This window comes from Mesoplodon densirostris, chromosome 10 (assembly GCF_025265405.1).
Source record: "Mesoplodon densirostris isolate mMesDen1 chromosome 10, mMesDen1 primary haplotype, whole genome shotgun sequence".
Classification (NCBI taxonomy): Eukaryota; Metazoa; Chordata; class Mammalia; order Artiodactyla; family Ziphiidae; genus Mesoplodon; species Mesoplodon densirostris.
Window position 1 is genome coordinate 58,065,099 of NC_082670.1, and position 21,861 is coordinate 58,086,959.

Below are 21,861 nucleotides of genomic sequence, written 5' to 3' on the forward strand. Positions count from 1 at the left end.
AGCTTCTCTGAGGCATGTGGGATCTTCCCAGACTGGGGCACGAACCCGTGTCCCCTGCATTGGCAGGCGGACTGTCAACCACTGCGCCACTAGGGAAGCCCTGAGACTTTTTTTAAAGCAGTTTTGGTTTACAACAAAATTGACAGGAAGGTACAGAAATTCCCCATATACCCACTCCCCTCACATGCATAGCCATTATCAACAGAGTGGTACTTTAAAAAAAAAAAAAGGGGGATGAACTGCATTGACACATCATACCCACCAAAGTCCACAGTTCACCTTAGGGTTCACTTAATGAAGTGAATAGTGTTGCACATTCTATTTTGGACAAAAAATATAATGACATGTATCCATCATTATAATGTCATTCAAAGTATTTTCACTGCTCATAAAAACTTATACACTTTGTGTATTCCTCTCCCCTTTCTCCCAAACTCCTGGCGACCGTTGATCTTTTTATTGTCTCCAAAGTTTTGCCTTTTCCAGAATGGCATATAGTTGGAATCTATTGTTCTTTTTTTCTTTCTCCTTGAAAAGAGAGGTTCAAAGCCTTTATGTTTATAAGACCACTCATGACCTGCCCATACATGAACCATGGCTCTAGGTGGCAAACTCCCCCACTAAATACTGTAGCTTTTCTTCCAGTATTGAGCTGTGTCCCACTGGTCCTGCCCAGCAGCCACATGGAGGTGCAGGGGAACACATGTTTGGTATTTGTTCATAGGAAGGCCACAAGTTTTGTGCCCCTTGTTGCAGTGAAACCTGTGGTGGATTTCTAGTTTCATGCCATTGTGGTCAGAGAAGAGTCTTGAAATAATTTCTTTCATTTTTTTCTTTTTTTTTAAGGGTGAGAGGCTTGTCTTTTTTTTTAAAAATATACATTTATTTATTTATTTATTTGTTTGGTTGTGTCGGGTCCTGGTTGCAACAGGCGGACTCCTTAGTTGTGGCTCACCAGCTCCTTAGTTGCGGCACGTGGGCTCCTTAGTTGTAGCATGCAAACTCTTAGTTGCGCCATGCATGTGGGATCTAGTTCCTGGACCAGGGATCGAACCCAGGCCCCCTGCATTGGGAGCGTGGAGTCTTAACCACTGTGCCACCAGGGAAGTCCCTTGAAATAATTTTTATAGTCTTAAATCTGTTGAGGTTACTTTTGTGCCTTAGTATGTGGTCAGTCCATATGCACTTGAAAAGAATGTGTTCTGTTTTTTGTTTGTTTGTTTGTTTTTGGATGTAATGTCCTGAAAATATCAATTAAGTCTATATGTTCTGTTGTATCATTTAGGACTTCTGTTGCTTTATTGATTTTCTGTCTAGAAGATCTGTCCATTGATGTGAGTGGGGTGTTAAAGTCTCCTACTGTTATTGAATTCCTGTCAATTTCTTCTTTTATGTTTGTTAGTATTTGTTTTTTGTATTTGTGTGCTCCTATATTAGGTGCATATACGTTGACGAGTGTAAAATCCTCTTCTTGTGTTGATCCTTTTATCATCATGGAGTGTCCTTCCTTATCTTTTTTTTTTTTTTTAAAGCAATTTTTAAAATCCACAATTATTTTGTTTCCTTTTTATTTATTTATTTACTTTTTGTGGTACGTGGGCCTCTCACTGTTGTGGCCTCTCCCATTGCGGAGCACAGGCTCCGGACACACAGGCCCAGCAGCCATGGCTCACGGGCCCAGCTGCTACATGGCATGTGGGATCCTCCCAGACCGGGGCACGAACCCGTGTCCCCTGCATCGGCAGGCGGACTCTCAACCACTGCGCCACCAGGGAAGCCCCCTTATCTTTCTTTATAGCCTTTGCTTTAAAGTCTATTTTGTCTGATATGAATATTGTAACTCCTGCTTGCTTGTTATTTCCGTTTGCATGAAATATCTTTTTCCATCCCCTCACTTTTTTTTGGGGGGGGGTACGAGGACCTCTCACTGTTGTGGCCTCTCTCGTTGCGGAGCACAGGCTCTAGGCGTGCAGACTTCAGTAGCTGTGGCTCGCGGGCTCTAGAGCGCAGGCTCAGTAGTTGTGGCACATGGGCTTAGTTGCTCTGTGGCATGTGGGATCTTCCCAGACCAGGGCTTGAACCCATGTCTCCTGCACTGGCAGGTGGATTCTTAACCACTGTGCCACCAGGGAAGCCTAATCCCCTCACTTTCAATGTATGTGTGTCCTTTGCCCTAAGGTGGGTCTCTTGTAGGCAGCATATTGTAGGCTTTTTTTTTTTTGGATCCATTCTGCCACTCTATGTCTTTTGATTGAAACATTAAGTCCGTTGACATTTAAGGTAATTGTTGATACATATGTATTTATTGCCATATTAAACCTTGCTTTCCAGTTGATTCTTTGTTTCTTCTTTGTTCCTTTCTCTTTTTGTTTTTCTTTTTGTGGTTTGATGATTTCCTTTTATTTTATGCTTGTGTTCTCTTCTTTTTGGTTTTTGTGAATCTACTGTATGTTTTTGATTTGCGGTTGCCCTGTTTTTCAAGTATGTTAAACCTTTCCTATATCTGCTTGCTTTAGACTTATAGTCATATAGGCGCAAATACATTTAAAAAAAAGGAATCTGCATATTCTTACTCTCCTTCACCACCTTTTATGATTTTGATGTCTGTTTTTACATCTTCATGTTTATCCTTTTGCTGTTCCTTGTATTTATCGTCTCTTTCACAGTTTTTTTTTTTTGGTTTTGTTTTCTCTCTTTGATCTGTATACTGGCTAATTTAAGGGATTTACTTTCCAATTATGATTTCCTCCTTCTTATATCTACTTGTTTCTTTTTTATTTAGAGAAGGTCTTTCAGTATTTCTTTTACGATAGGTTTATTATTGCTGTATTCTTTTAGTTTTTGCTTGTCTGAAAAATTCTTTATTTCTTCTTCTGTTCTAAATGATTATCTGGCTGAGTAGAGTGTTCTAGCTTGCAGATTTTTCCCTTTCAAGACTTTGAATATATTTTGCCATTCACTTCTGTCCTGCAGTGTTTCTGTAGAGAAATCAGCTGGTAGCATTGTGGGGGTTCCCTTGTAATTAACTCTTTGTTTTTCTCTTGCTGCCTTTAGAATCTTCTTTTTATCTTTAACTTTGCCATTTTTATTATAATATGTCTTGGTATACGTCTGTTTGGGTTCATCTTGTTTGGGACCCTCCATGCTTCCTATATCTGGATATCTGTTTCCTCCTTTAGGTTTGGAAAGTTTTCAGTCATAATTTCTTCAAATAGATTTTCAATCCCCTTTTCTCTTTCTTTTCCTTCTGGAATCCCTATTATTCATAGATTGGCATGCTTTGTATTATTCCATAGGTCTCATATTGCTTTCATTTCTTTTCATTTGCTGCCTGTTATTTTTTATTTTTTTATTTTTTTTGCTGTGTTGGGTCTTCGTTTCTGTGTGAGGGCTTTCTCTAGTTGTGGCAAGCGGGGGCTACTCTTCCTCACGGCGCGCTGGCCTCTCACTATCGCAGCCTCTCTTGTTGCGGAGCACAGGCTCCAGACGCGCAGGCTCAGTAGTTGTGGCTCAGGGCCTAGTTGCTCTGCGGCATGTGGGATCCTCCCAGACCAGGGCTCGAACCCATGTCCCCTGCATTAGCAGGCAGATTCTCAACCACTGCGCCACCAGGGAAGCCCATGCTGTCTGCTGTTTTGATTGGGAATTTTCCATTATTCTATCTTCCAGATCACTTATTCTTTCCTCTGAATTATTTATTCTGCCATTCAGTGCCTTTAGCTCAGCTTTCATCTTGGCAAATGAGTTTTCTAGTTTTTCTTGGCTCCTCCTTATAGTTTCTAGTTCCTTTTTACAGTAATGTGCATTTCTGTCAGTAGCCTTTCTTGATTCCTTCAGTATTTTCATTAGCTCCTTTTTGAACTCAGTGTCTATTAGACTGAAGAGGTCTGTTTCATTGTTTGTTCCTTCAGGGGAATTCTCTGGGTCTTTTAACTGGGAATGGTTCCTCTCCTTCATTTTGCTTATATTTCTCTTTGTGAGTTTATGAGAAACAATTATCTACTGTGGTCACGGAGGGCTGTTTATATGCAGGAGCATCCCTGTATAGCTTGTGTAGGTTCAGTTATTTTTTTGCTGTGAGGGCTGTTTTTGGTTTGGATGCTTGCTGTCTCTTTCCTCCACGTGTGCTGGTTGTTATCCCCTTGATAGGGGGTGTGCAGGTGCGTGTTCCATTCATGCTTCCAGGAAGGCAGGGACAGTGGTTGGCTCTTGGTTGTGGGACCCTTGGTGGCAGCGGTGGCGGGCTGTGTTCACTCCTAGGGAGGGGAGGGCAGTGGTTGGCACTGGGTTGCGGTACCCTCGGTGGTGATCATGGTTGCTCCCAGGGAGTTGGGGGCAGGAGTTGGTGCCTGGTCACGGGACGCTCTGTGGCAGCGGCGGTCTGTGCCTGCCTCTGGGGTCTGAGATGGCAGTGCGGTGGCTCACACCAGCCCCTGGAGCTCGTGTAGGTGGTGCCCTGCTGCCTGAGGGAGCTCATGGAGAAAGAACCTCCTATGGTGGCCTGCCCTTTGAGTGCCCCCCAACAGTTGTGCCTTGCCTCTCTGGTGGGCCCAGGCCTCCTCCCATACTCCGTTGGTCATGTCTTACCACACCCAGCCCCCTCAGGCTGTCTCCATGCAGCCAGCCCCAGTCCTCTCCTCCAGATTTGACCTCCGAAGCCTGAGCCTCTGCCCCCAGCCTCTCCTGCTCCAGCAGATGAGTGTCTCAGGCCAGGGAGTGCTGGGCGGCACTGACCTTCTGTGCAGGTCTCTCTCCACTTTGCCCCCTGCAAACCAGTTGCTGCGCTCTTCTCCAAGGCTCTGAAGCTCCCCCTCTGTCCCAGCTCATCTCCCCAGTGAAGGGACTTCCCAGTGTGTGGAAACCTTTCCTCTTTCACAGCTCCCTCCCAGGGGTGCAGGTAGCGTCTCGATTTTCTCTCTTTTTTTTTTTTTTCTTTTGCCCTACCCAGGTACATGGGGAGTTTCTTGCCTTTTTGGAAGTCTGAGGTCTTCTGCCAGCGTTCAGTAGATGTTCTGTGAGAACTGTTCCACATGTAGATGTATTTGTGGGAGAAGGTGAGCTCCACATCCTACTCCTCCACCATCTTGATCTAATCTCCCATAATTTCTTTAAATACATTTTCCATCCCCCTCTCTTTCTTTTCTCCTTCCAGAACCTCTGTTATGTGTAGGTTGGCATGCTTTATATCATCCCATAGATCTCGTATGTTGCTTTCAGTTTTTTTCATTTGTCTTTCTGTCTGCTTTTCTATTGGGTGATTTCCATTATTCTGTTTTCCAGATCACTTATTTACTCTTCTGTGTCTTTAGTCTGCCCTCCATTGTTTCTAGATTGGTTTTTTTCAGCAACTGAATTGTCTACTTTTGAGTGGTTCATCTTTATAGTTTCTAGTTCCTTGTTACAGTGACCTTGCTATATATTTCTATTGTTAATCCTTCTTGATTCCTTTGTCTTTTTTATTATCTCCTTTTTGAACTTGGGGTCTAGTAGACATTATTTGTTCTTTCAGGAGATTTCTGTCACTGTTTAATTGGTAGTAGTTCCTCTGCTTTTTCATTTTACTTAACTTTCTTTGTCTCTATGAATTTAGGAGAAACATCTACTGTGGTTTTGAAGGGCTGTTTTTATGTGGGAGCATCTGTGTGTAGACAGTTTGTGTCCGATGTTTTTGGTGTGAGGGCTGGTTTTGGTATGGATGTCAGCCACATCTTTCCTCAGAGTGTGCTGGGTGGTATACCCTTGACAGGGTACAAACACAGATAGGGGCTGTGTTTGGTGCTGTAGTGTCTTGAGCTTGTGCTGGATGTGAGGCCGGGCTTTCTGTTTGCTCCAACATTGTCACTACCCTGTCGAGGGCAGGGTCTGCTCCCTGGATGTTGGAGTAGAAGCTCTGAGGGTCAGGTTTGATCAGGCTCCATTGTCCTTGAGGGCATGTCCTGCACCAAAGGAGCTCATTGCTGAAGCAGGTGAGGCCTGTGTGGTCACAGCAAACCCGTGTACCACCTGGGTAGGCATCGGCAGTTCCGCTCTGAAGCAGCCCAGGGTTGCATCCCTTTCTCTGTTGTGTTTATCCCAGATCTAGCGCAAGGCCATGGTGTGGAATAGGCTGGGGCTCGGGGCCAGGGCGTTGTGGCTGCAGGAATTGGGGTGGCTGTGCTGCCACCTGAGATCTGGGCTGCCTCTGTGGTGGTCTTCTCACAGGACCTGTCTGCCCCAGATCTAGGGCTAAGCTAGAGGTGGAGCCCTTGGGTGGAGTCAGTGCTCTCGCTGGAAAATGAAATGCTGCGTACTGCTGCCCAGGGCCTATCTGCCTGGGATTCAGCACTTAGCTGCTGCACATTCTTGTAGTGCTCCCAGTGTGCACACATACAGTGTCTGCCGCAGCTAGACCCGCTGCCCTATGTGAATGTTGACAGTGGTATCTGCCGCTCTGCCTGGATCACACCCTAGGTGTGTGTCTGCATAGCTAGACCGAATCTTTGCCCAGATCTCACGCCAGGCTGTGGCGTGGAGTGAGCAGGGCTTAGGTGTTTGCCCCTTCAGGTTGGGAAATGCAGCAAGGCAGCAGCCGCCAGTGCAGGGCTCTCTCTGCCCTGATTGTTAGCAAGCCAGAACGTGCACACTCTTCACAAGTAGAGACTAGGCTACTCCAGCCCTTCTGTCTGCCTCAGTGGATTCCCAGCAGGCAAGGGGGCTTGTCTTCTTTTGCAAGACCCCAGACCTGGGATGCCCAGATTGTGAGTTGATTTGCTTCCTCCCCAGGGCAAGGGTCCACTGGTGTGGACTTTCTCTTCCTTTCAGATCCTTCCCAGGGGTGCAGATCCCTACCTGATGCCTTCCCTCCACCCTGTGCCCCCTGCCTTTTTTTTTTGTCCTACCCAGTTACATGGAGAGATTTTTCTTGCAGCTTTGGTTGTTTAGGAGTTCTGCCAGTTTCTAGTTCGTTTTCTGTGAGAATTTTTCCTCATGTAGACGTATTTTTGATGTGTTCATGGGGGGAGGTGAGCTCCACGTCCTCCTACTCCGCCATCTTGATCCCCTTCTTCCTACATTGGTTGATGTTTGAATGTTAAACCAACCTTCCACCCTTCAGATAAGTCCCTCTTGAGTTGTCATGTACTGTATTTTTAACATGTTGTTGGATCCTATTTGCTAAAATTTTGTTAAAATTTTTTACCTCTGTGTTTGTGAGGGATGTTGTTCTGTGGTTTACTCTTCTTGTGATATTTTTGTCTGGTTTAGGTATCAAGGTGCTACTGGCCTTATAGAATGAGTTGAAATGTGTTTTCTCCTCTTGAGTTTTTTTGGAAAAGTTTATGTGGAATTTGTATTGTTTTTCTTAAACGTTTGGTAGAATTCACCATTGAGGCCAGCTGGGCCTGCATGTTTCTTTTGTGGAAGGGTTTTAACTGCAAATTCTATTTCTCTAATATATATATAGAACTGTTCAGGTTTTTTATTCCTTCTTGAGTAAGCTTTGGTGTAGTTTTTACCTTTCAAAGATTTTGTCCATTTCACCTAAGTTCCAGAACTTTTCGCATAAAGTTGTAATACCCTCTTACTATCACTTTAATATCTGTAAAATCTGTAGTGATATCTCCTCTCTTTATTCTTGATTTGGGTAATTTTGTTTGTTTGGTTTTCTGTTTTTGTTTTTACTATATGAAAGTAGTTGCCACGTCTAATAAAAATCACAATGATTGTATAGTGCCTATTGCAATATATATATTCTTTGAATTTTTTTACTGACATTAATACCAATTTTTAAAGAGTAAAGATGAGTAAATTTCTCTGATATTGGTAATTTTTATCTTTTTTTTCCTGGTCAGTCTAGCTAGGGGTTTATTAATTTTATTGATATTCTCAAAGAACCAGCTTTGGATGTCATTGATTTTTTTCATTGTTTTGATGTTTTCTACTTCATTGATTTCTTCTCTGGTCTTTATTACTTCCTTTATTTTGGGTTTCATTTGGTCTTCTTTTTTTCTAGTTTCTTAATGTGGAAGCTCCTTCTTGTAACATATATATATATATATTTTTAAATTAATTAATTATGTTTGGCTGCATTGGGTCTTCATTGCTGCGCACAGGCTTTTCTCTAGTTGCGGCGAGTGGGGGCTACTCTTCATTGCAGTGCGTGGGCTTCTCATTGCGGTGGCTTCTCTTGTGGAGCACAGGCTCTAGGTGCACAGGCTTCAGTAGTTGTGGTGTGTGGGCTCAGTAGTTGTGGCTTGCAGGCTCTAGAGCACAGGCTCAGTAGTTGTACATGGGCTTAGTTGCTCCACAGCATGTGGGATCTTCCCGGACCGGGGCGCGAACCCGTGTCCCCTGCATCAGCAGGCGGATTCTTAGCCACTGCGCCACCAGGGAAGCCCATAGTTTGAGTATTTTTTATGATTACATTTTATATCTTTTTTTTTGGCCTAGTAGCTATAACTCATTATTTTGTAATCTTAGTGGTTATTTTTGAGTTTATATTTTAGATTTTAAAGTTATTATAGTCTATCCTAAAATTATATTACATCTTACTTCCATTTTCCGTTGCTCAGCCTTCATGCTGTTATTGCCATACACTTTAAAATTCCAAATATGGTATGAAATCCACACTGGATTGTTAGTATTTTTGTTTTAACAGTCAATTATTTTTAAAGAGATTTAAATAATTAAAAAATTGGCTCTCTATACTCAAGTGGTTACTATTTCCAGTATCCTTCATTTCTTTGTGTAGACACAAATTTTCATCTTATGTCATTTTTTTTTTCTGCTTGGAGAATGTTCTTTAAGATTTATTGCACTGCATATCTGATGAATTTTTTAAGCACTTATGCCTGAAAACGTCTTTATTTTCCCTTCAGTTTTGAAAAATATTTTTGCTGAATATAGAATTCTGTGTTGACAGTTTTTTGTTTTCAGGATTTTAAAGATGCTACTCCTCTGTTTTCTTGCTTTTTTGTTATCAGTGAGAAATCTTCTATCACCCTTAGTTTATTCCTCTGTATTAGGCATATCTTTTTTCTCTGGGTGCTTTTAATGTTTTTTTCTGTCACTGGTTTTGACTAATTTGGTTAAGCTATGCCTTGGTGGATTTTCCTTCATGTTTCTTGTGCTTGGAATTTTTTGTTTCTTGGACTTGTAGGTTTATAATTGTCATAAAACTTTTGACCTTTATTGCTTCAGATTTTTTCCCCCCGCCCCACTCTCCCATTCTTTAGGGACTCCACTTACACGTTCATTAGCTTGTTTGAAGCTGTCCCACAGTTCTTTCATGCTCTCTTCTTTTCTTCTTGTTTTCTTTCCATGTTTCATTTTGGATACTTTCTCCTGCTGCGTCTTTAAGTTCACTGATCTTTTCTTCCACAATGTCTCATCTGCTGTTAATCCCATCCAGTAAATTTTCATCTCAGCCATTGTGGTTTTCATATTTAAAAGTTTAATTTGTATCTTTGCATATCTTTCATATCTCTATATAACGTGTTTAATAAACATAACATGTTTAATAAACATGAGATGTTTAATGTAACATCTTCACTCCAGCTTCATAGAACTGTATTCTACAGAACATAGTTATGATAACTTTTAATGCCTTTGTCTGCTATTTCTAGTATCTGTGTCAGTTCTGGGTCAGCTTTGATAGATTGAATTTTCTCCTCATTATGGATATATTTTCCCCTCTTCTTTGAATGGATGGTAATTTTTTGTTCAGTGCGAGACATTGTGAATGTTACTTTGGGTGCAGAATATTTTTGTATTCCTATAAATATACTTGAGTTTTGTTCTGAGATGCAGTTGAGTTACTTGGACATAGTTCCTTTGAGATTTTTTTTTTTTTTTTAATTTGTTAGGTTGGACCAAAGCAGTGGTTAGTCTAGGGATAACTGTACTCCACTCCTGAAGCAAGACGCTTCTCAGTACTCTACCCAGTGCCCCACAAATTATGACATTTTTCACTGTTGTCTGGTGGGAATGGTTACTTACTATTCATGGCCCCGGGTGAGCTCTGGCTGTTGTCCCCTCTAATGCTGCTTGTTGAGTCTTTCCCTGGCTTTGGGTAATTTCCTCACATGCGCACTCTGACTAGTACTCTACTGAATTCCTGAGGGGAACGTTCTGCAGATCTCTGACGTTTTCTCCATTCTTGTACTCTTCTCTGATACCTCTGATTGCCTTGCTCAGACATTTGGCTCCATATCCTCAGCTCAGGGAGTCCACCAGGCTCCAGCTGAGTTCCCCTTCCCTGTACCATAGCAGAGTGGAAGTAACAGGTAAGAGTGACATCTGGTTTGAGGCCAGGTTTTGGAGACTTAGGGGTATGCATGGAAGCATCAGGATTCAATCCTATAAGACCCTGCAGAAGCCATATTTCAGGAAAATGCAGATGACCTGAGCCAGTCCCTTCTGAATATGTTAAGGAATAAGTGGCGAGTAAGGGATGTTTAATTTTCTGCTTCTGGCCTTGCTGCCAACCCACAAATCATTGAGGACATCACCCTTCATGGCTCAGTGTCCTCATCAGTAAATGATGGTTCTTGATACTGATCAATTACTGACCCTATCAGTGGCCAGAGATGGTTTCTCCAGAAGGGCCCTGGGGTAACTGAGTGACAGCATGGCACAAGACTCAAGCCCCCTTGCTGCCAGCTGATTTTTCTACAGAGGAGAAGGAACGGGGAGCCAGACCTCTGCTCTCAGATGACCGCCAAAATCTGAATGAAGAAGAGTTTTAAATGATATGTAGTCAGTCTAGGGCTTTGCTTCCCAAAGTGGTGTCCCCAGAGTAGCAGCACTAGTATCGCTCGGGAGCTTCTTAGAAATGCAGACTACCAAGCAGTTTGCCTGGATCTACCATCAGATTCTGCACGATGAGAAGAACCTCAGTTGTTTCATGTGCTCCTCAGAGAACACTGGTAGCTGTAGTCAACAATTATATATTATATACTTAAAAACTTGTTAAGAGAGTAGGTCTCACGTTAAGTATCCTTTCCACAATAAAATAAAATTTTGAAGAGCATTGTTCTAAATGTAAATGGTTATACATGCCCTCTAGTGGCTGCCTAACAAGTTGCAGGGAGTTTTAAAATGTTTTCTCATTTTAGGACCTTTGCACAGAACTGCCGAAACATTGAACATTTAAACCTCAATGGGTGCACAAAAATCACTGACAGGTAAGTAGTGGAAATTACTTTGGTGACTGGTTGGCCATGGGGAGAGTGAGGGGAGAGAAAGGTGGTTGAAAATACCTTTAGTGCATCTGGTTTTTTTCAGCACGTGTTACAGCCTTAGCAGATTCTGTTCCAAGCTGAAACATCTGGATCTGACTTCCTGTGTGTCCATTACAAACAGCTCCTTAAAGGGGATCAGGTAAGAGTACCTGTTGTTAGTGGTCATGAGAAATACCCAAAGCTCTGAGCATTTTGGTGTGTCTGAAACCTTTCTCACGGTCCCATTGGAGCAGGAAGTGGGCGACTCGGGTCACAGAGGTCTCTCTCCCCTGAAGTGCTTGTGGGCTACTAAGCTCAGAGTTGGTCCTAAACTCTCTGTGGGATGGACTGCACACGTGTGGTTTTATTTCCTGTTCTCCAGTGAGGGCTGTCGGCACCTGGAGTACCTGAACCTGTCGTGGTGTGATCAGATCACGAAGGATGGCATCGAGGCCCTGGTGCGGGGTTGTCGGGGCCTGAGAGCCCTGCTGCTGAGGGGCTGCACGCAGGTACCGGGACTCCTCACAGCCTGGCTTGTCTAACGTGTATCTAATGTTAGGTGTGAGCACGTGATTATGGAACCTGTGCCCCACTGCCCCTCACCTGGTTCCATCTCTCTTTTGTTTTCTCCATTCACTCAGCTAGAAGACGAAGCTCTGAAACACATTCAGAATTACTGCCATGAGCTTGTGAGTCTCAACCTACAGTCCTGCTCAGTAAGTAACGTGCCTTTTTCGTGAGCTCCCTCCTGTTCCTGTTCCCTCCGTCAGGAACCTGCTGGGGCCCTGCTGGGAAGCAGCCCAGGCAGGTGGGAGGATTGCCACTCCCTTATTTCACATCCTGTGTCCTTATGTGATCTCCCAGTTTCCCACAAGATGGAAGAACAGCAATCTAAACAAAAAGGCCAATACAAAGCCATGGGCATTTCCCCTAAAAACAGCATAGATCAGGGTCTTGGTTTATTTTAAGACATCAGGAATGCTGTGAACTAGTCACTAACCTAAACAGTTCCTGGTAAGGTCTCAGTGTCTTGTCTTTACTTATAAACTGGGGGTGATGACACCTCTCATGGTGTCTCAGTGGATAAAATGAAATAACAGTTATGAAAGTGCTTTGAAATATAAAGGGCATATTCAAGAGCAAGGTGTGATTTTCATCAGTGCATTATTAGCCTGTGAAGGATGAGTTTTCTTCACTGCCATTGTAAATATTGATAATTGAAGAGGGTGCTTGCTATGGCCAACTGGGTTTCTCAAGGGAGAATGTCAATTTTGAGAAAAGTAAGAGAAATCCCTTGTATTCGGCATTTAGTAAATGAATCATAAACCTAAGGTCCCTGATGGTGGGAGATAAAGCAGAAACTATCTTCTGGGCAAATATTGACCTTATGGGGCTGCACTGTTCAAAAATAGGACCTTGAATTGCATGTAGGATAGCACTGGCAGGTGGCTTAAAGTATGATATAAATGTATCTGTTTATTTCTGCATAAATTAGCATATTAAATAAAGATTAATTTGAATCTTCATAGCTAAATTCATAGAATTCTAAGCCATTTATTAATAATTTAGTGATTTACTTAATTTTGCTATTTTCTAAAACATTTCAGGCAATATAAAAATACACATATATGATTTATATAGTAGATATCTAAAGCATTAATATGTAGAAATTCAACCAAAAATTAATGTCACTTAAGCAAGTCTCATGTTGTTTATTAAATCTGATTTTTTTTTTTTTTTTTTTTTTTTTTTGCTGTACGCGGGCCTCTCACTGCTGTGGCCTCTCCCGTTGCGGAGCACAGGCTCCGGACACACAGGCTCCGCGGCCATGGCTCGCGGGCCCAGCCGCTCCGCGGCATGTGGGATCCTCCGGGATAGGGGCACGAACCCGTGTCCCCTGCATCAGCAGGCGGACTCTCAACCACTGCGCCACCAGGGAAGCCCTAAATCTGATTTTTAACACAAGTTTATGAATATTTCCTGAAAAAAAAAAATCGAATGATTCTGGGTAGGAAAATGGAATTTAAAAATTTTACTCTCCATTAGTAATGCTTGAATATTTTAAAGCTGTTCAGAAATAACATAAATATCTGTCTTCCCTGTACGTCACCTTATTTTGATTAAATTATCAGGATAAAATGCTAGTAACTGGCAACCGAAACTAGTTGACTAACAGGAGACTCCATTTGTCTGCGGCTCCCATTTCACTGTGGCCCGTGCCTTCTGATTTTCCTTTCCGCTTTGATTCTCCCCAGCGCATTACGGATGAAGGCGTGGTGCAGATTTGCAGGGGCTGCCACCGGCTGCAGGCCCTCTGCTTGTCTGGCTGCGGCAACCTCACGGATGCCTCCCTCACAGCCCTAGCCTTGAACTGCCCAAGACTTCAGTGAGTGCGCCATGCTTTCAGCTTTGCAACTCAGAGCTTGGGGCTGACTGGGAGGGCTTCCTGCAGGAGGAGAAAGGCCTGGCAGTGGGTTGAATAGGTGGTGGCGGAGGCAGTGGTTGTGTTGTTGGCTTTTGTCAGATGTATTGGGGTGGGACACTGTAATCTAGTTCATTTAAGGATGTGTGGAGAGTCCCACACTGTCCACCACCAGGGAATCTGAGCCTTAGTTTCCTGGTGGACTTCACTCATGTGCCCACCTGATTTGCCTCGCCCTGATATTATTTTTTTTAACATCTTTATTGGAGTATAATTGCTTTACAATGGTGTGTTTGTTTCTGCTTTATAACAAAGTGAATCTGCTATACATACACATATATCCCCATATCTCCTCCCTCTTGCATCTCCCTCCCACCCTCCCTACCCCACCTCTAGGTGGTCACAAAGCACTGAGCTAATCTCCCTGTGCTATGCGGCTGCTTCCCATTAACTATCTCTGTTACATTTGGTAGTGTATATATGTCCATGCCACTCTCTCACTTCGTCCCAGGTTACCCTTCCCCCTCCCCGTGTCCTCAAGTCCACTGTGTCTTTATTCCTGTCCTGCCCCTAGGTTCTTCAGAACCTTCTTTTTTTTTTTTTAGATTCCATATATATGTGTTAGCATATGATATTTGTTTTTCTCTTTCTGACTTACTTCACTCTGTATGACAGTCTCTAAGTCCATCCACCTCACTACAAATAACTCAGTTTTGTTTCTTTTTATGGGTGAGTAATATTCCATTGTATATATGTGCCACATCTTCTTTATCCATTCATCTGTTGATGGACACTTAGGTTGCTTCCATGTCCTGGCTGTTGTAAATAGAGCTGCAATGAACATGGTGGTGGTACATGACTCTTTTTGAATTATGGTTTTCTCAGGGTATATGCCCAGTGGTGGGATTGCTGGGTCGTATGGTAGTTCTATTTTTAGTTTAGTTTTTTTTTTTTTTTTAATTTTTGGCTGCATTGGGTCTTTGTTGCTGCGCGTGGGCTTTCTCTAGCTGTGGTGAGTGGGGACTACTCTTCATTGTGGTGTGTGGGCTTCTCATTGCTGTGGCTTCTCATGTTGCAGAGCATGGGCTCTAGGTGCACAGGCTTCAGTAGTTGTGGCTTTTAGGTTCTAGAGCGCAGGCTCAGTAGTTGTGGTGCATGTGCTTAGTTGCTCTGCGGCATGTGGGATCCTCCCGGACCAGGGCTCAAACCCGTGTCCCCTGCATTGGCAGGCTGATTCTTAACAACTGTGCCACCAGGGAAGCCCTATTTTTAGTTTTTTTTTATTTTTTATTTTTTTTATTTTTAGTTTTTTAAGGAACCTCCATACTGTTCTCCATAGTGGCTGTATCAGTTTACATTCCCACCAACAGTGCAAGAGGGTTCCCTTTTCTCCACACCCTCTCCAGCATTTATTGTTTGTAGATTTTTGTTGATGGCCATTCTGACTGCTGTGAGGTGATACCTGATTGTAGTTCTGATTTGCATTTCTCTAATGATTAGTGATGTTGAGCATCCTTTCATGTGTTTGTTGGCAATCTGTATATCTTCTTTGGAGAAATGTCCGTTTAGGTCTTCTGCCCGTTTTTGGATTGGGTGGTTTGTTTTTTTGATATTGAGCTGCATGAGCTGCTTGTAAATTTTGAAGATTAATCCTTTGTCAGCTGCTTCTTTTGCAAATATTTTCTCCCATTCTGAGGGTTGTCTTTTCATCTTGTTTATGGTTTCCTTTGCTGTGCAAAAGCTTTTAAGTTTCATTAGGTCCCATTTGTTTATTTTTTATAAATTTATTTTATTTATTAGTTTTGGTTGCGTTGGGTCTTCGTTGCTGCATGCGGGCTTTCTCTAGTTGCGGCGAGCAGGAGCTACTCTTCGTTGCAGTGCGCGGGCTTCTCATTGCAGTGCCTTCTCTTGTTGCGGGGCACAGGCTCCAGGTGCGCGGACTTCAGTAGTTGTGGCTCGTGGGCTCTAGAGCACAGGCTCAGTAGTTGTGGTGCACAGGCTTAGTTGCTCTGTGGCATGTGGGATCTCCCCGGACCAGGGCTCGAACCCATGTCCCCTGCATTGGCAGGTGGATTCTTAACCACTGTGCCACCAGGGAATCCCCCATTTGTTTATTTTTGTTTTTATTTCCATTTCTCTAGGATGTGGGTCAAAAAGGATCTTGCTGTGATTTATGTCATACAGTGTTCTGCTTATGTTTTCCTCTAAGAGTTTTATAGTGTCTGACCTTACATTTAGGTCTCTAATCCATTTTGAGTTTATTTTTGTGTATGGTGTTAGGGAGTGTTCTAATTTCATTCTTTTACATGTAGCTGTCCGGTTTTCCCAGCACCACTTATTGAAGAGGCTGTCTTTTCTCCATTGTATATTCTTGCCTCTTTTATATAAAAATAAGGTGACCATATGTGTGTGGGTTTATCTCTGGGCTTTCTATCCTGTTCCACTGATCTATATTTCAGTTTTTGCGCCAGTACCATACTATCTTGATTACTGTAGCTTTGTAGTATAGTCGGAAGTCAGGGAGCCTGATTCCTCCAGCTCCGTTTTTCTTTCTCAAGATTGCTTTGGCTATTCGTTGCCCTGATATTACCTTGACATATGAGCAGACTGATAGCCTCACGTCCAAATGGCACCAGGTTCTCCTCTAAACCAGCTGCTAAATGGACAGAAGGAGGAAAAATCACAGCCACCTTATTTATCATTGTTCCCTAGCAAGAAGAAAAGTTTTGTTTTAATAAATAATGATTTATTTTCTGATTCTCCATGTAATACTGTGAATATGAAAACTTTAATAATGGCACCAAAATACTAATCATGCTTAACATCAGTTGAACTCATATGTGTTCCAGGCTCTTTGTTAGCACTTTCACAAGCATTGTCTCACTTAGTCCTCACTGCATTGCTAGGAGGTAGGTATTGTATTCTCACTTGTTTTGCAGAGGAGAAACTGAGACTCAGTGAAAAGCACATAATTTATCCTGGGTCACATGATAAGTAAGAAGTAAAACTAGAATTTGAACTTGTAGAGTTTGATTATAGAACCAGCAACCTTAACCCCTACAAAAGAGGCAGAAAAAAGATACTTGTTTTGTTACTCTTTACTTATCGGTGAAACTGATCCATTTTTCATACTTACAGCAGTTACATATCTTTTTTTTTTTTTTTTTGGCTGCGCCACACGGCATGCAGGATCTTAGTTCCCTGGCCAGGGATCAAACCCATGACCCCTGCAGTGGAAGCATGGAGTCCTAACCACTGGACTGCCAAAGAGTAACCCCCCCTGCCCCCGCCCTTTTTTTTGGTTATATACCGTCTAAGGATTGTCTTATTTTGCCTTTTCCCTATTTTTCTTACTGTTAAATTAGGGAAGATTCTCAAGAATTTTGATACTTCTGCATGGTAGAAGGAACATAGGTGGTCAAAACTGGTCAGAAAGGAGGTCAAAATTATTGCTATAAGGGAGTAATTTAATTTTAAAATGTTATTTAAGCATCCATCCCTGTGAAGCATGGATGTTTTCATTGACTGTAAATTTTTATAATTTCCTTTAGGGTGACTGGGAATTTCAATAAATGCAGTATATCAAGATGATTTTGTTGAGTGAAAGTACATTTTAATTGTTTAGAAGTCAACACATATTAGAATAATATCTAAAAACAACAGCAACCATGTGCTGGTATTGTGAGAAGATTCCTGGATTTACTGACCAAGTTTGGGATGGGACTTTGGGCAGGTCACATTTCTCCCTGAGCCTCATTTTTGTGTCACAGAGTGGAATAAACTCAAGAGCATTGTAAAGTATGCTTTTCTGTTGTTAACCAGTCACCACTTTGTCTTCTGTGCACTCCTTATTCCAGGATCTTGGAGGCTGCCCGATGTTCCCATTTGACTGATGCAGGCTTTACACTTTTAGCTCGGGTAAGACAGAGGTTTTACAAAATCAAACCAAACTCTAATTCACCTCCCTCAGTCAAAGTGAATTGGAGTGGTCTTGGAGTGTGCAAAAAACTACCTTCAGAAATGACAGGCACCAAGTAGAATAGAGTCCTTGGGGGATGTGTCCTGCATTTTCCCCAACAGGCTGGAAAGCTAGGCAGGTCCTGTACCAGGCGTGGACCTCACTCTCACTTGGTCAGGTGGGACCCCAATGAGAAAAGCCTCCTCCCTGGCAGGAGATGCCCTTCCTCCCACAGACCCCGACTCAGCCTCTCCGTAGCATCCCTCAGCTGGGCTGGGCTGGGCTCTGCCTCTGCCCTCTCTCCACACTGCCCTGCCAGTGCCAACCACTGTGGGCCCCTGTGGCCTGCTGCCCAGAACCCATGTCCTCCTGGGGATGCTGATACACTCTTCCTCCTACCCCAGCCCTCCACCATCCCCACCGTGGCTGAGCGCCCACCCCCACGACCTCCCAGAGCCCATTCCATGGCTAAAGTCTCTGTGCTGATACCTGTGAGCCACTGGGAAGGTGCAGACAACTGCCTTTCCAGGACGAGAGAAGGAAGTGCAGCCCTAATGCCCGTTTCCAAAGTGAATGTGATTCAAAGGGCGCCTGCTCCAAAGCGCTGGCTCACTGGGTCGCTTTCGGAACGGGGTGTCTTATGGACTCTTATGGACTTTTTCAGAATTGTCATGACCTGGAGAAGATGGATCTCGAAGAATGCATCTTGGTGAGTGGACTCCTGACAGCTCTGCAGGGCGCCCCTCAGCCACTGACAGGCGTAACCAGAGACGCCAACTGGCCATTGTCTGGACCCTCCTTGCCCCAGCATAGGTGTCAGGGCTTGGGAACCTGTGAGGGCCATGGGAGGGGGATGCATAAACTTTGGGCTGTTCTCAGTCATCAGAGTTACAGCCACGTTCAGGATAGCACCATCTTTTGCCAAACATTAAAAAAAAAAAAAAGGACTCATTTTCACAAAACTTAAGGGAGAAATAAGCTTGCATGTCCAGTGATGAGGTGACTCTACAGAGAAGAATCTTGGGGGATCCTCTTTGTCCCTTGTCCCCCTTGGGGCACCAGAGGAAAGACCAAAGAACACCTTCACATCTCTGGGAATGAGCAGAATTGAGGTTGTTGGTGAAGAGAGGAGCTCCCAGCCCGAGTAGCTTGAGATGAGTTTTTAATTCTTTTGCACCTTTTGATTCTTGTATTCAGGAGAAGCAGGATTAGGTATTAAGTTCTGGTGTAGAAGCCACACTGACACCACGTGTTTCTCTCCAGATAACCGACAGCACACTCATCCAGCTCTCCATTCACTGTCCTAAACTGCAAGCCCTGGTGAGTCTGAGCTTCTTGTGACGTTACTTACCTCTCAGGGATGAAAGCACCCCCGTACTACAGCAAGAACCTTCCTTTCCATAGGGTGTCATCATTCTTGGTTTCAAAGGTCTGTGCGTTGGGCTCACTTGGGAGGCAGGGTATCTAAATGTCACTGCTTTCATTTTAGGGTGTGAACCTAATATAGGGACCAGCGTCCTCACTCAAATTCGTGTTCATCATGTCGGGTATAGTGAAAGTTAGCACGGTTAAAATGAGGCCATCCTTATATTACATTTCATATCTGCTCAAATATCTATGGGGGGGATTAGAATATACTGAAAGATCTAGAATGAGCAATGAAAAGTGTCACTGACACTCTTAGCCATGCAGACGTCGCATGCACGTTTCCCATCCGGCTGCTGGATGTGAAGCAGGGGTGGAGTCCCCATTCGGCTGCCTCCTCCCACCAGATACACTGACTCACTGAATCCCAACACAGCCCTGTGATGCGGGCACCATGGACATCCCTATTTTATCAGTGAGGAAGCTGAGGCTCAGAGCGGTTAAGAGGCTTGCCCAAATTTACACAACTGCCCAAAGGACCCAGATTTCGTGGCTTCCGTGGGGTCTGGTCTTTCCACTTCCCTGAGATACACGACAGATTTTTCTTAAGCCAGTTCTCTCTATCCCCTTTGAACTTGCTCTGTCAGCAAGGGCTAGGATTTTATAACATCATTAAAGCTCCATTTGGCCTTGAGTTACTCTCCCCACCAGTTTTCCTTATTTCCACATTCCTTCTGGATGCTTCTCCCTCAGGCACAAGTGTGCTGGGCTTTGGACAACTCTGGGACTTTTTTTTGAGTTTGGTGTCAGATTTCAGAGATAGTCAGAAACCTACCTGTTTCCGGATTCTCTGCTGAAACTGTTTCTCTCTACACACCTGCAGATAATTTTGTCATTCTAATGTTTTTACTCCCAAATTCGTTCTGATCTGGTTTTATAATTGATAGAACCAGTTGTCTGATGTGCTTTCTCCACACCTTGTCCCCGTGTCCCTGAGATGGCCTGCTTCTCAGAGGTGTGGGGAAGGTTAGGAGCCCCGTGCTTTGTTTCCTATTTTAACCTCCCTCCTCCCTGTTGCCCAAGGGCTCTCTCCCCGACTCGGAGATACCCTGGACTTGGACTCCCACCCCTTCGTTAGTGTCATCTCTTGTGTGCATGGGACAAGGCCTTCCACCAGCTCCCTAACTCCTGCTTCCTCAGGAGTGCAGGCCCACCTCAGCGACGGGTCAGGAAATGTCTTCCAAATAGTGTTCCCCCCAGCGGGGATTCTGGTGACTGAAATCTTCTCCATCTTCCCCGATACTCATACAAGCTACTTCCAGAAAGGGGACTTAGAGTAAAAGATAAACTATAATAAAACCCAGAAGTCCAAGAAAAGAGCCTCAAATGAAAAAAAAAAAAAAATACCTGGAGGATTATTAGCAGAAAAGCAGGGAAACAGTTGCAGTTGAAATCTAAACTTAGCTTTGGAGATGCCTAGTACACCACACAAAAAAGGGAAATGCTGTGGATTAAATCTGATTATATTCATCAAATTCACTCTACAAACGCCTCTTGAGGACCACTACACGCTGGGCACTGTTCTAGGCACTGGAGAGTGAAAAGATCATCAGAAGAGACAGACTTTATCACTCAGAAATTGCACAGCAGTGTGTGTCTGGATCCTTGTTAACGGATACCCCAGGGGCTTTCCCTGCTACGGACATGGTAGAAGCGCCTCTGTCAGCCCCCAGGTACAGCCAAGGGTGAGCGGAAGCGCAGGGTTGCTGGATGTGCGTTTCTGCCGCTGCAGGTCTCACAGCACAGGTGCACAGTCTTGGTGCGAGGCAGCCCGGGTGCGCCTGGGACACGCGCAGAGGAGCAGCCAGTCCCCACCTCCCTGGGGGAGGGCCACACAGTGCTCTCCAGGCTGGAGCCGGGGGTCCACCCCAGGGAGTCCTCCCCCAGCCTGGGGAGCTCAGAGGAGCCAATGCTACTGGGGCAAAGCTCCACAGATTCAGAATTTTGAAATCTGGTTTTTAGCTTTTATACTAAAGATCTGCAAGCAGGAAGAAATGAGGGAAGTGACCACTATCCCCCAGCTAGGTAACTATCACACCTCATTTGCTAAACTTCAGTTCCCAGGTTCTTCTTTACATGTGAAGGAGGCAAGTGTGCACATACCCCACCCCTTCCAGGAACTGCTCTGTGATCCTCAAGGGAGGAAGGGCCTTGTACTCTCACAAAAACCAAATCTAGAAGGCTATTTTGAAAGGGAAACTGATCATGTTTCTTTGAAAATAAGTCGAAAATACAATTGCAAACAAGGGGAACTCTAGATTCAAAAGAACACAGAGGAGTTCATGAAGTTTGTTCAAAGGAGGTTAAGGATCCTCTTTGTTACTTCAGTTTTTAGTATGTAGGATGTCATCAGCAGGTTCTATTGATAATTGGGGGGCTGGTTTCCTCTTCAGTACCAGAGCCAGTTTTTTTGACTTTTAAAATCATGTTAATGCAGCTCATTGGTCCTAGAAGCTATCTAAGAATTTTAGCTATTAAAGAATAAAGAATTACAGCCAATAAAGACTATATTATTTTCTTGATGCCACAGAGTTTTATCTTTCACCCTGATTTATCACAGCCTTTACCAGTGAGATTTATACCTTCATGTTTTCTTGTTACTAATTAGTGCCCTTTTCAGCTTAACAAAGTCCCTTTAACATTTCTTGTAAGGCAGGTTTAGTGATGATGAACTAGTTTAGTTTAGCTCTAGCTTGGCTGGAAAACTTCTCTCTCCTTCCATTCTTTTTTTTGTGGCCACGCTGAGCGGCTTGCAGTATCTTAGCTCCCCAACCAGGGATTGAACCTGGGCCCCAGCAGTGAAAGGGCTGAGTCCTAACCACTGGACCGCCAGGGAATTCCCATCTCTCCTTCAGTTC

The 21,861-nt window shown here is 43.7% G+C and overlaps 1 protein-coding gene across 3 annotated transcripts in view; it reads left to right on the top strand.

Annotated features, from left to right (window-relative positions):
- The window catches only part of FBXL2 (F-box and leucine rich repeat protein 2), a 91,510-nt gene that overhangs the window by 58,348 nt on the left and 11,301 nt on the right, over positions 1-21,861 (top strand). For 2 of the 3 annotated variants that reach the window (XM_060111030.1, XM_060111028.1), the window contains exons 6-13: positions 11,094-11,162; positions 11,263-11,358; positions 11,581-11,707; positions 11,840-11,914; positions 13,454-13,584; positions 17,478-17,538; positions 18,243-18,287; positions 18,842-18,898. In XM_060111030.1, coding sequence (XP_059967013.1) covers positions 11,094-11,162; positions 11,263-11,358; positions 11,581-11,707; positions 11,840-11,914; positions 13,454-13,584; positions 17,478-17,538; positions 18,243-18,287; positions 18,842-18,898 — 661 coding nt within the window. Of the gene's footprint in view, positions 1-11,093; positions 11,163-11,243; positions 11,359-11,580; positions 11,708-11,839; positions 11,915-13,453; positions 13,585-17,477; positions 17,539-18,242; positions 18,288-18,841; positions 18,899-21,861 lie in introns of all 3 variants that reach the window. The other variant, XM_060111031.1, reaches the window with a different exon arrangement.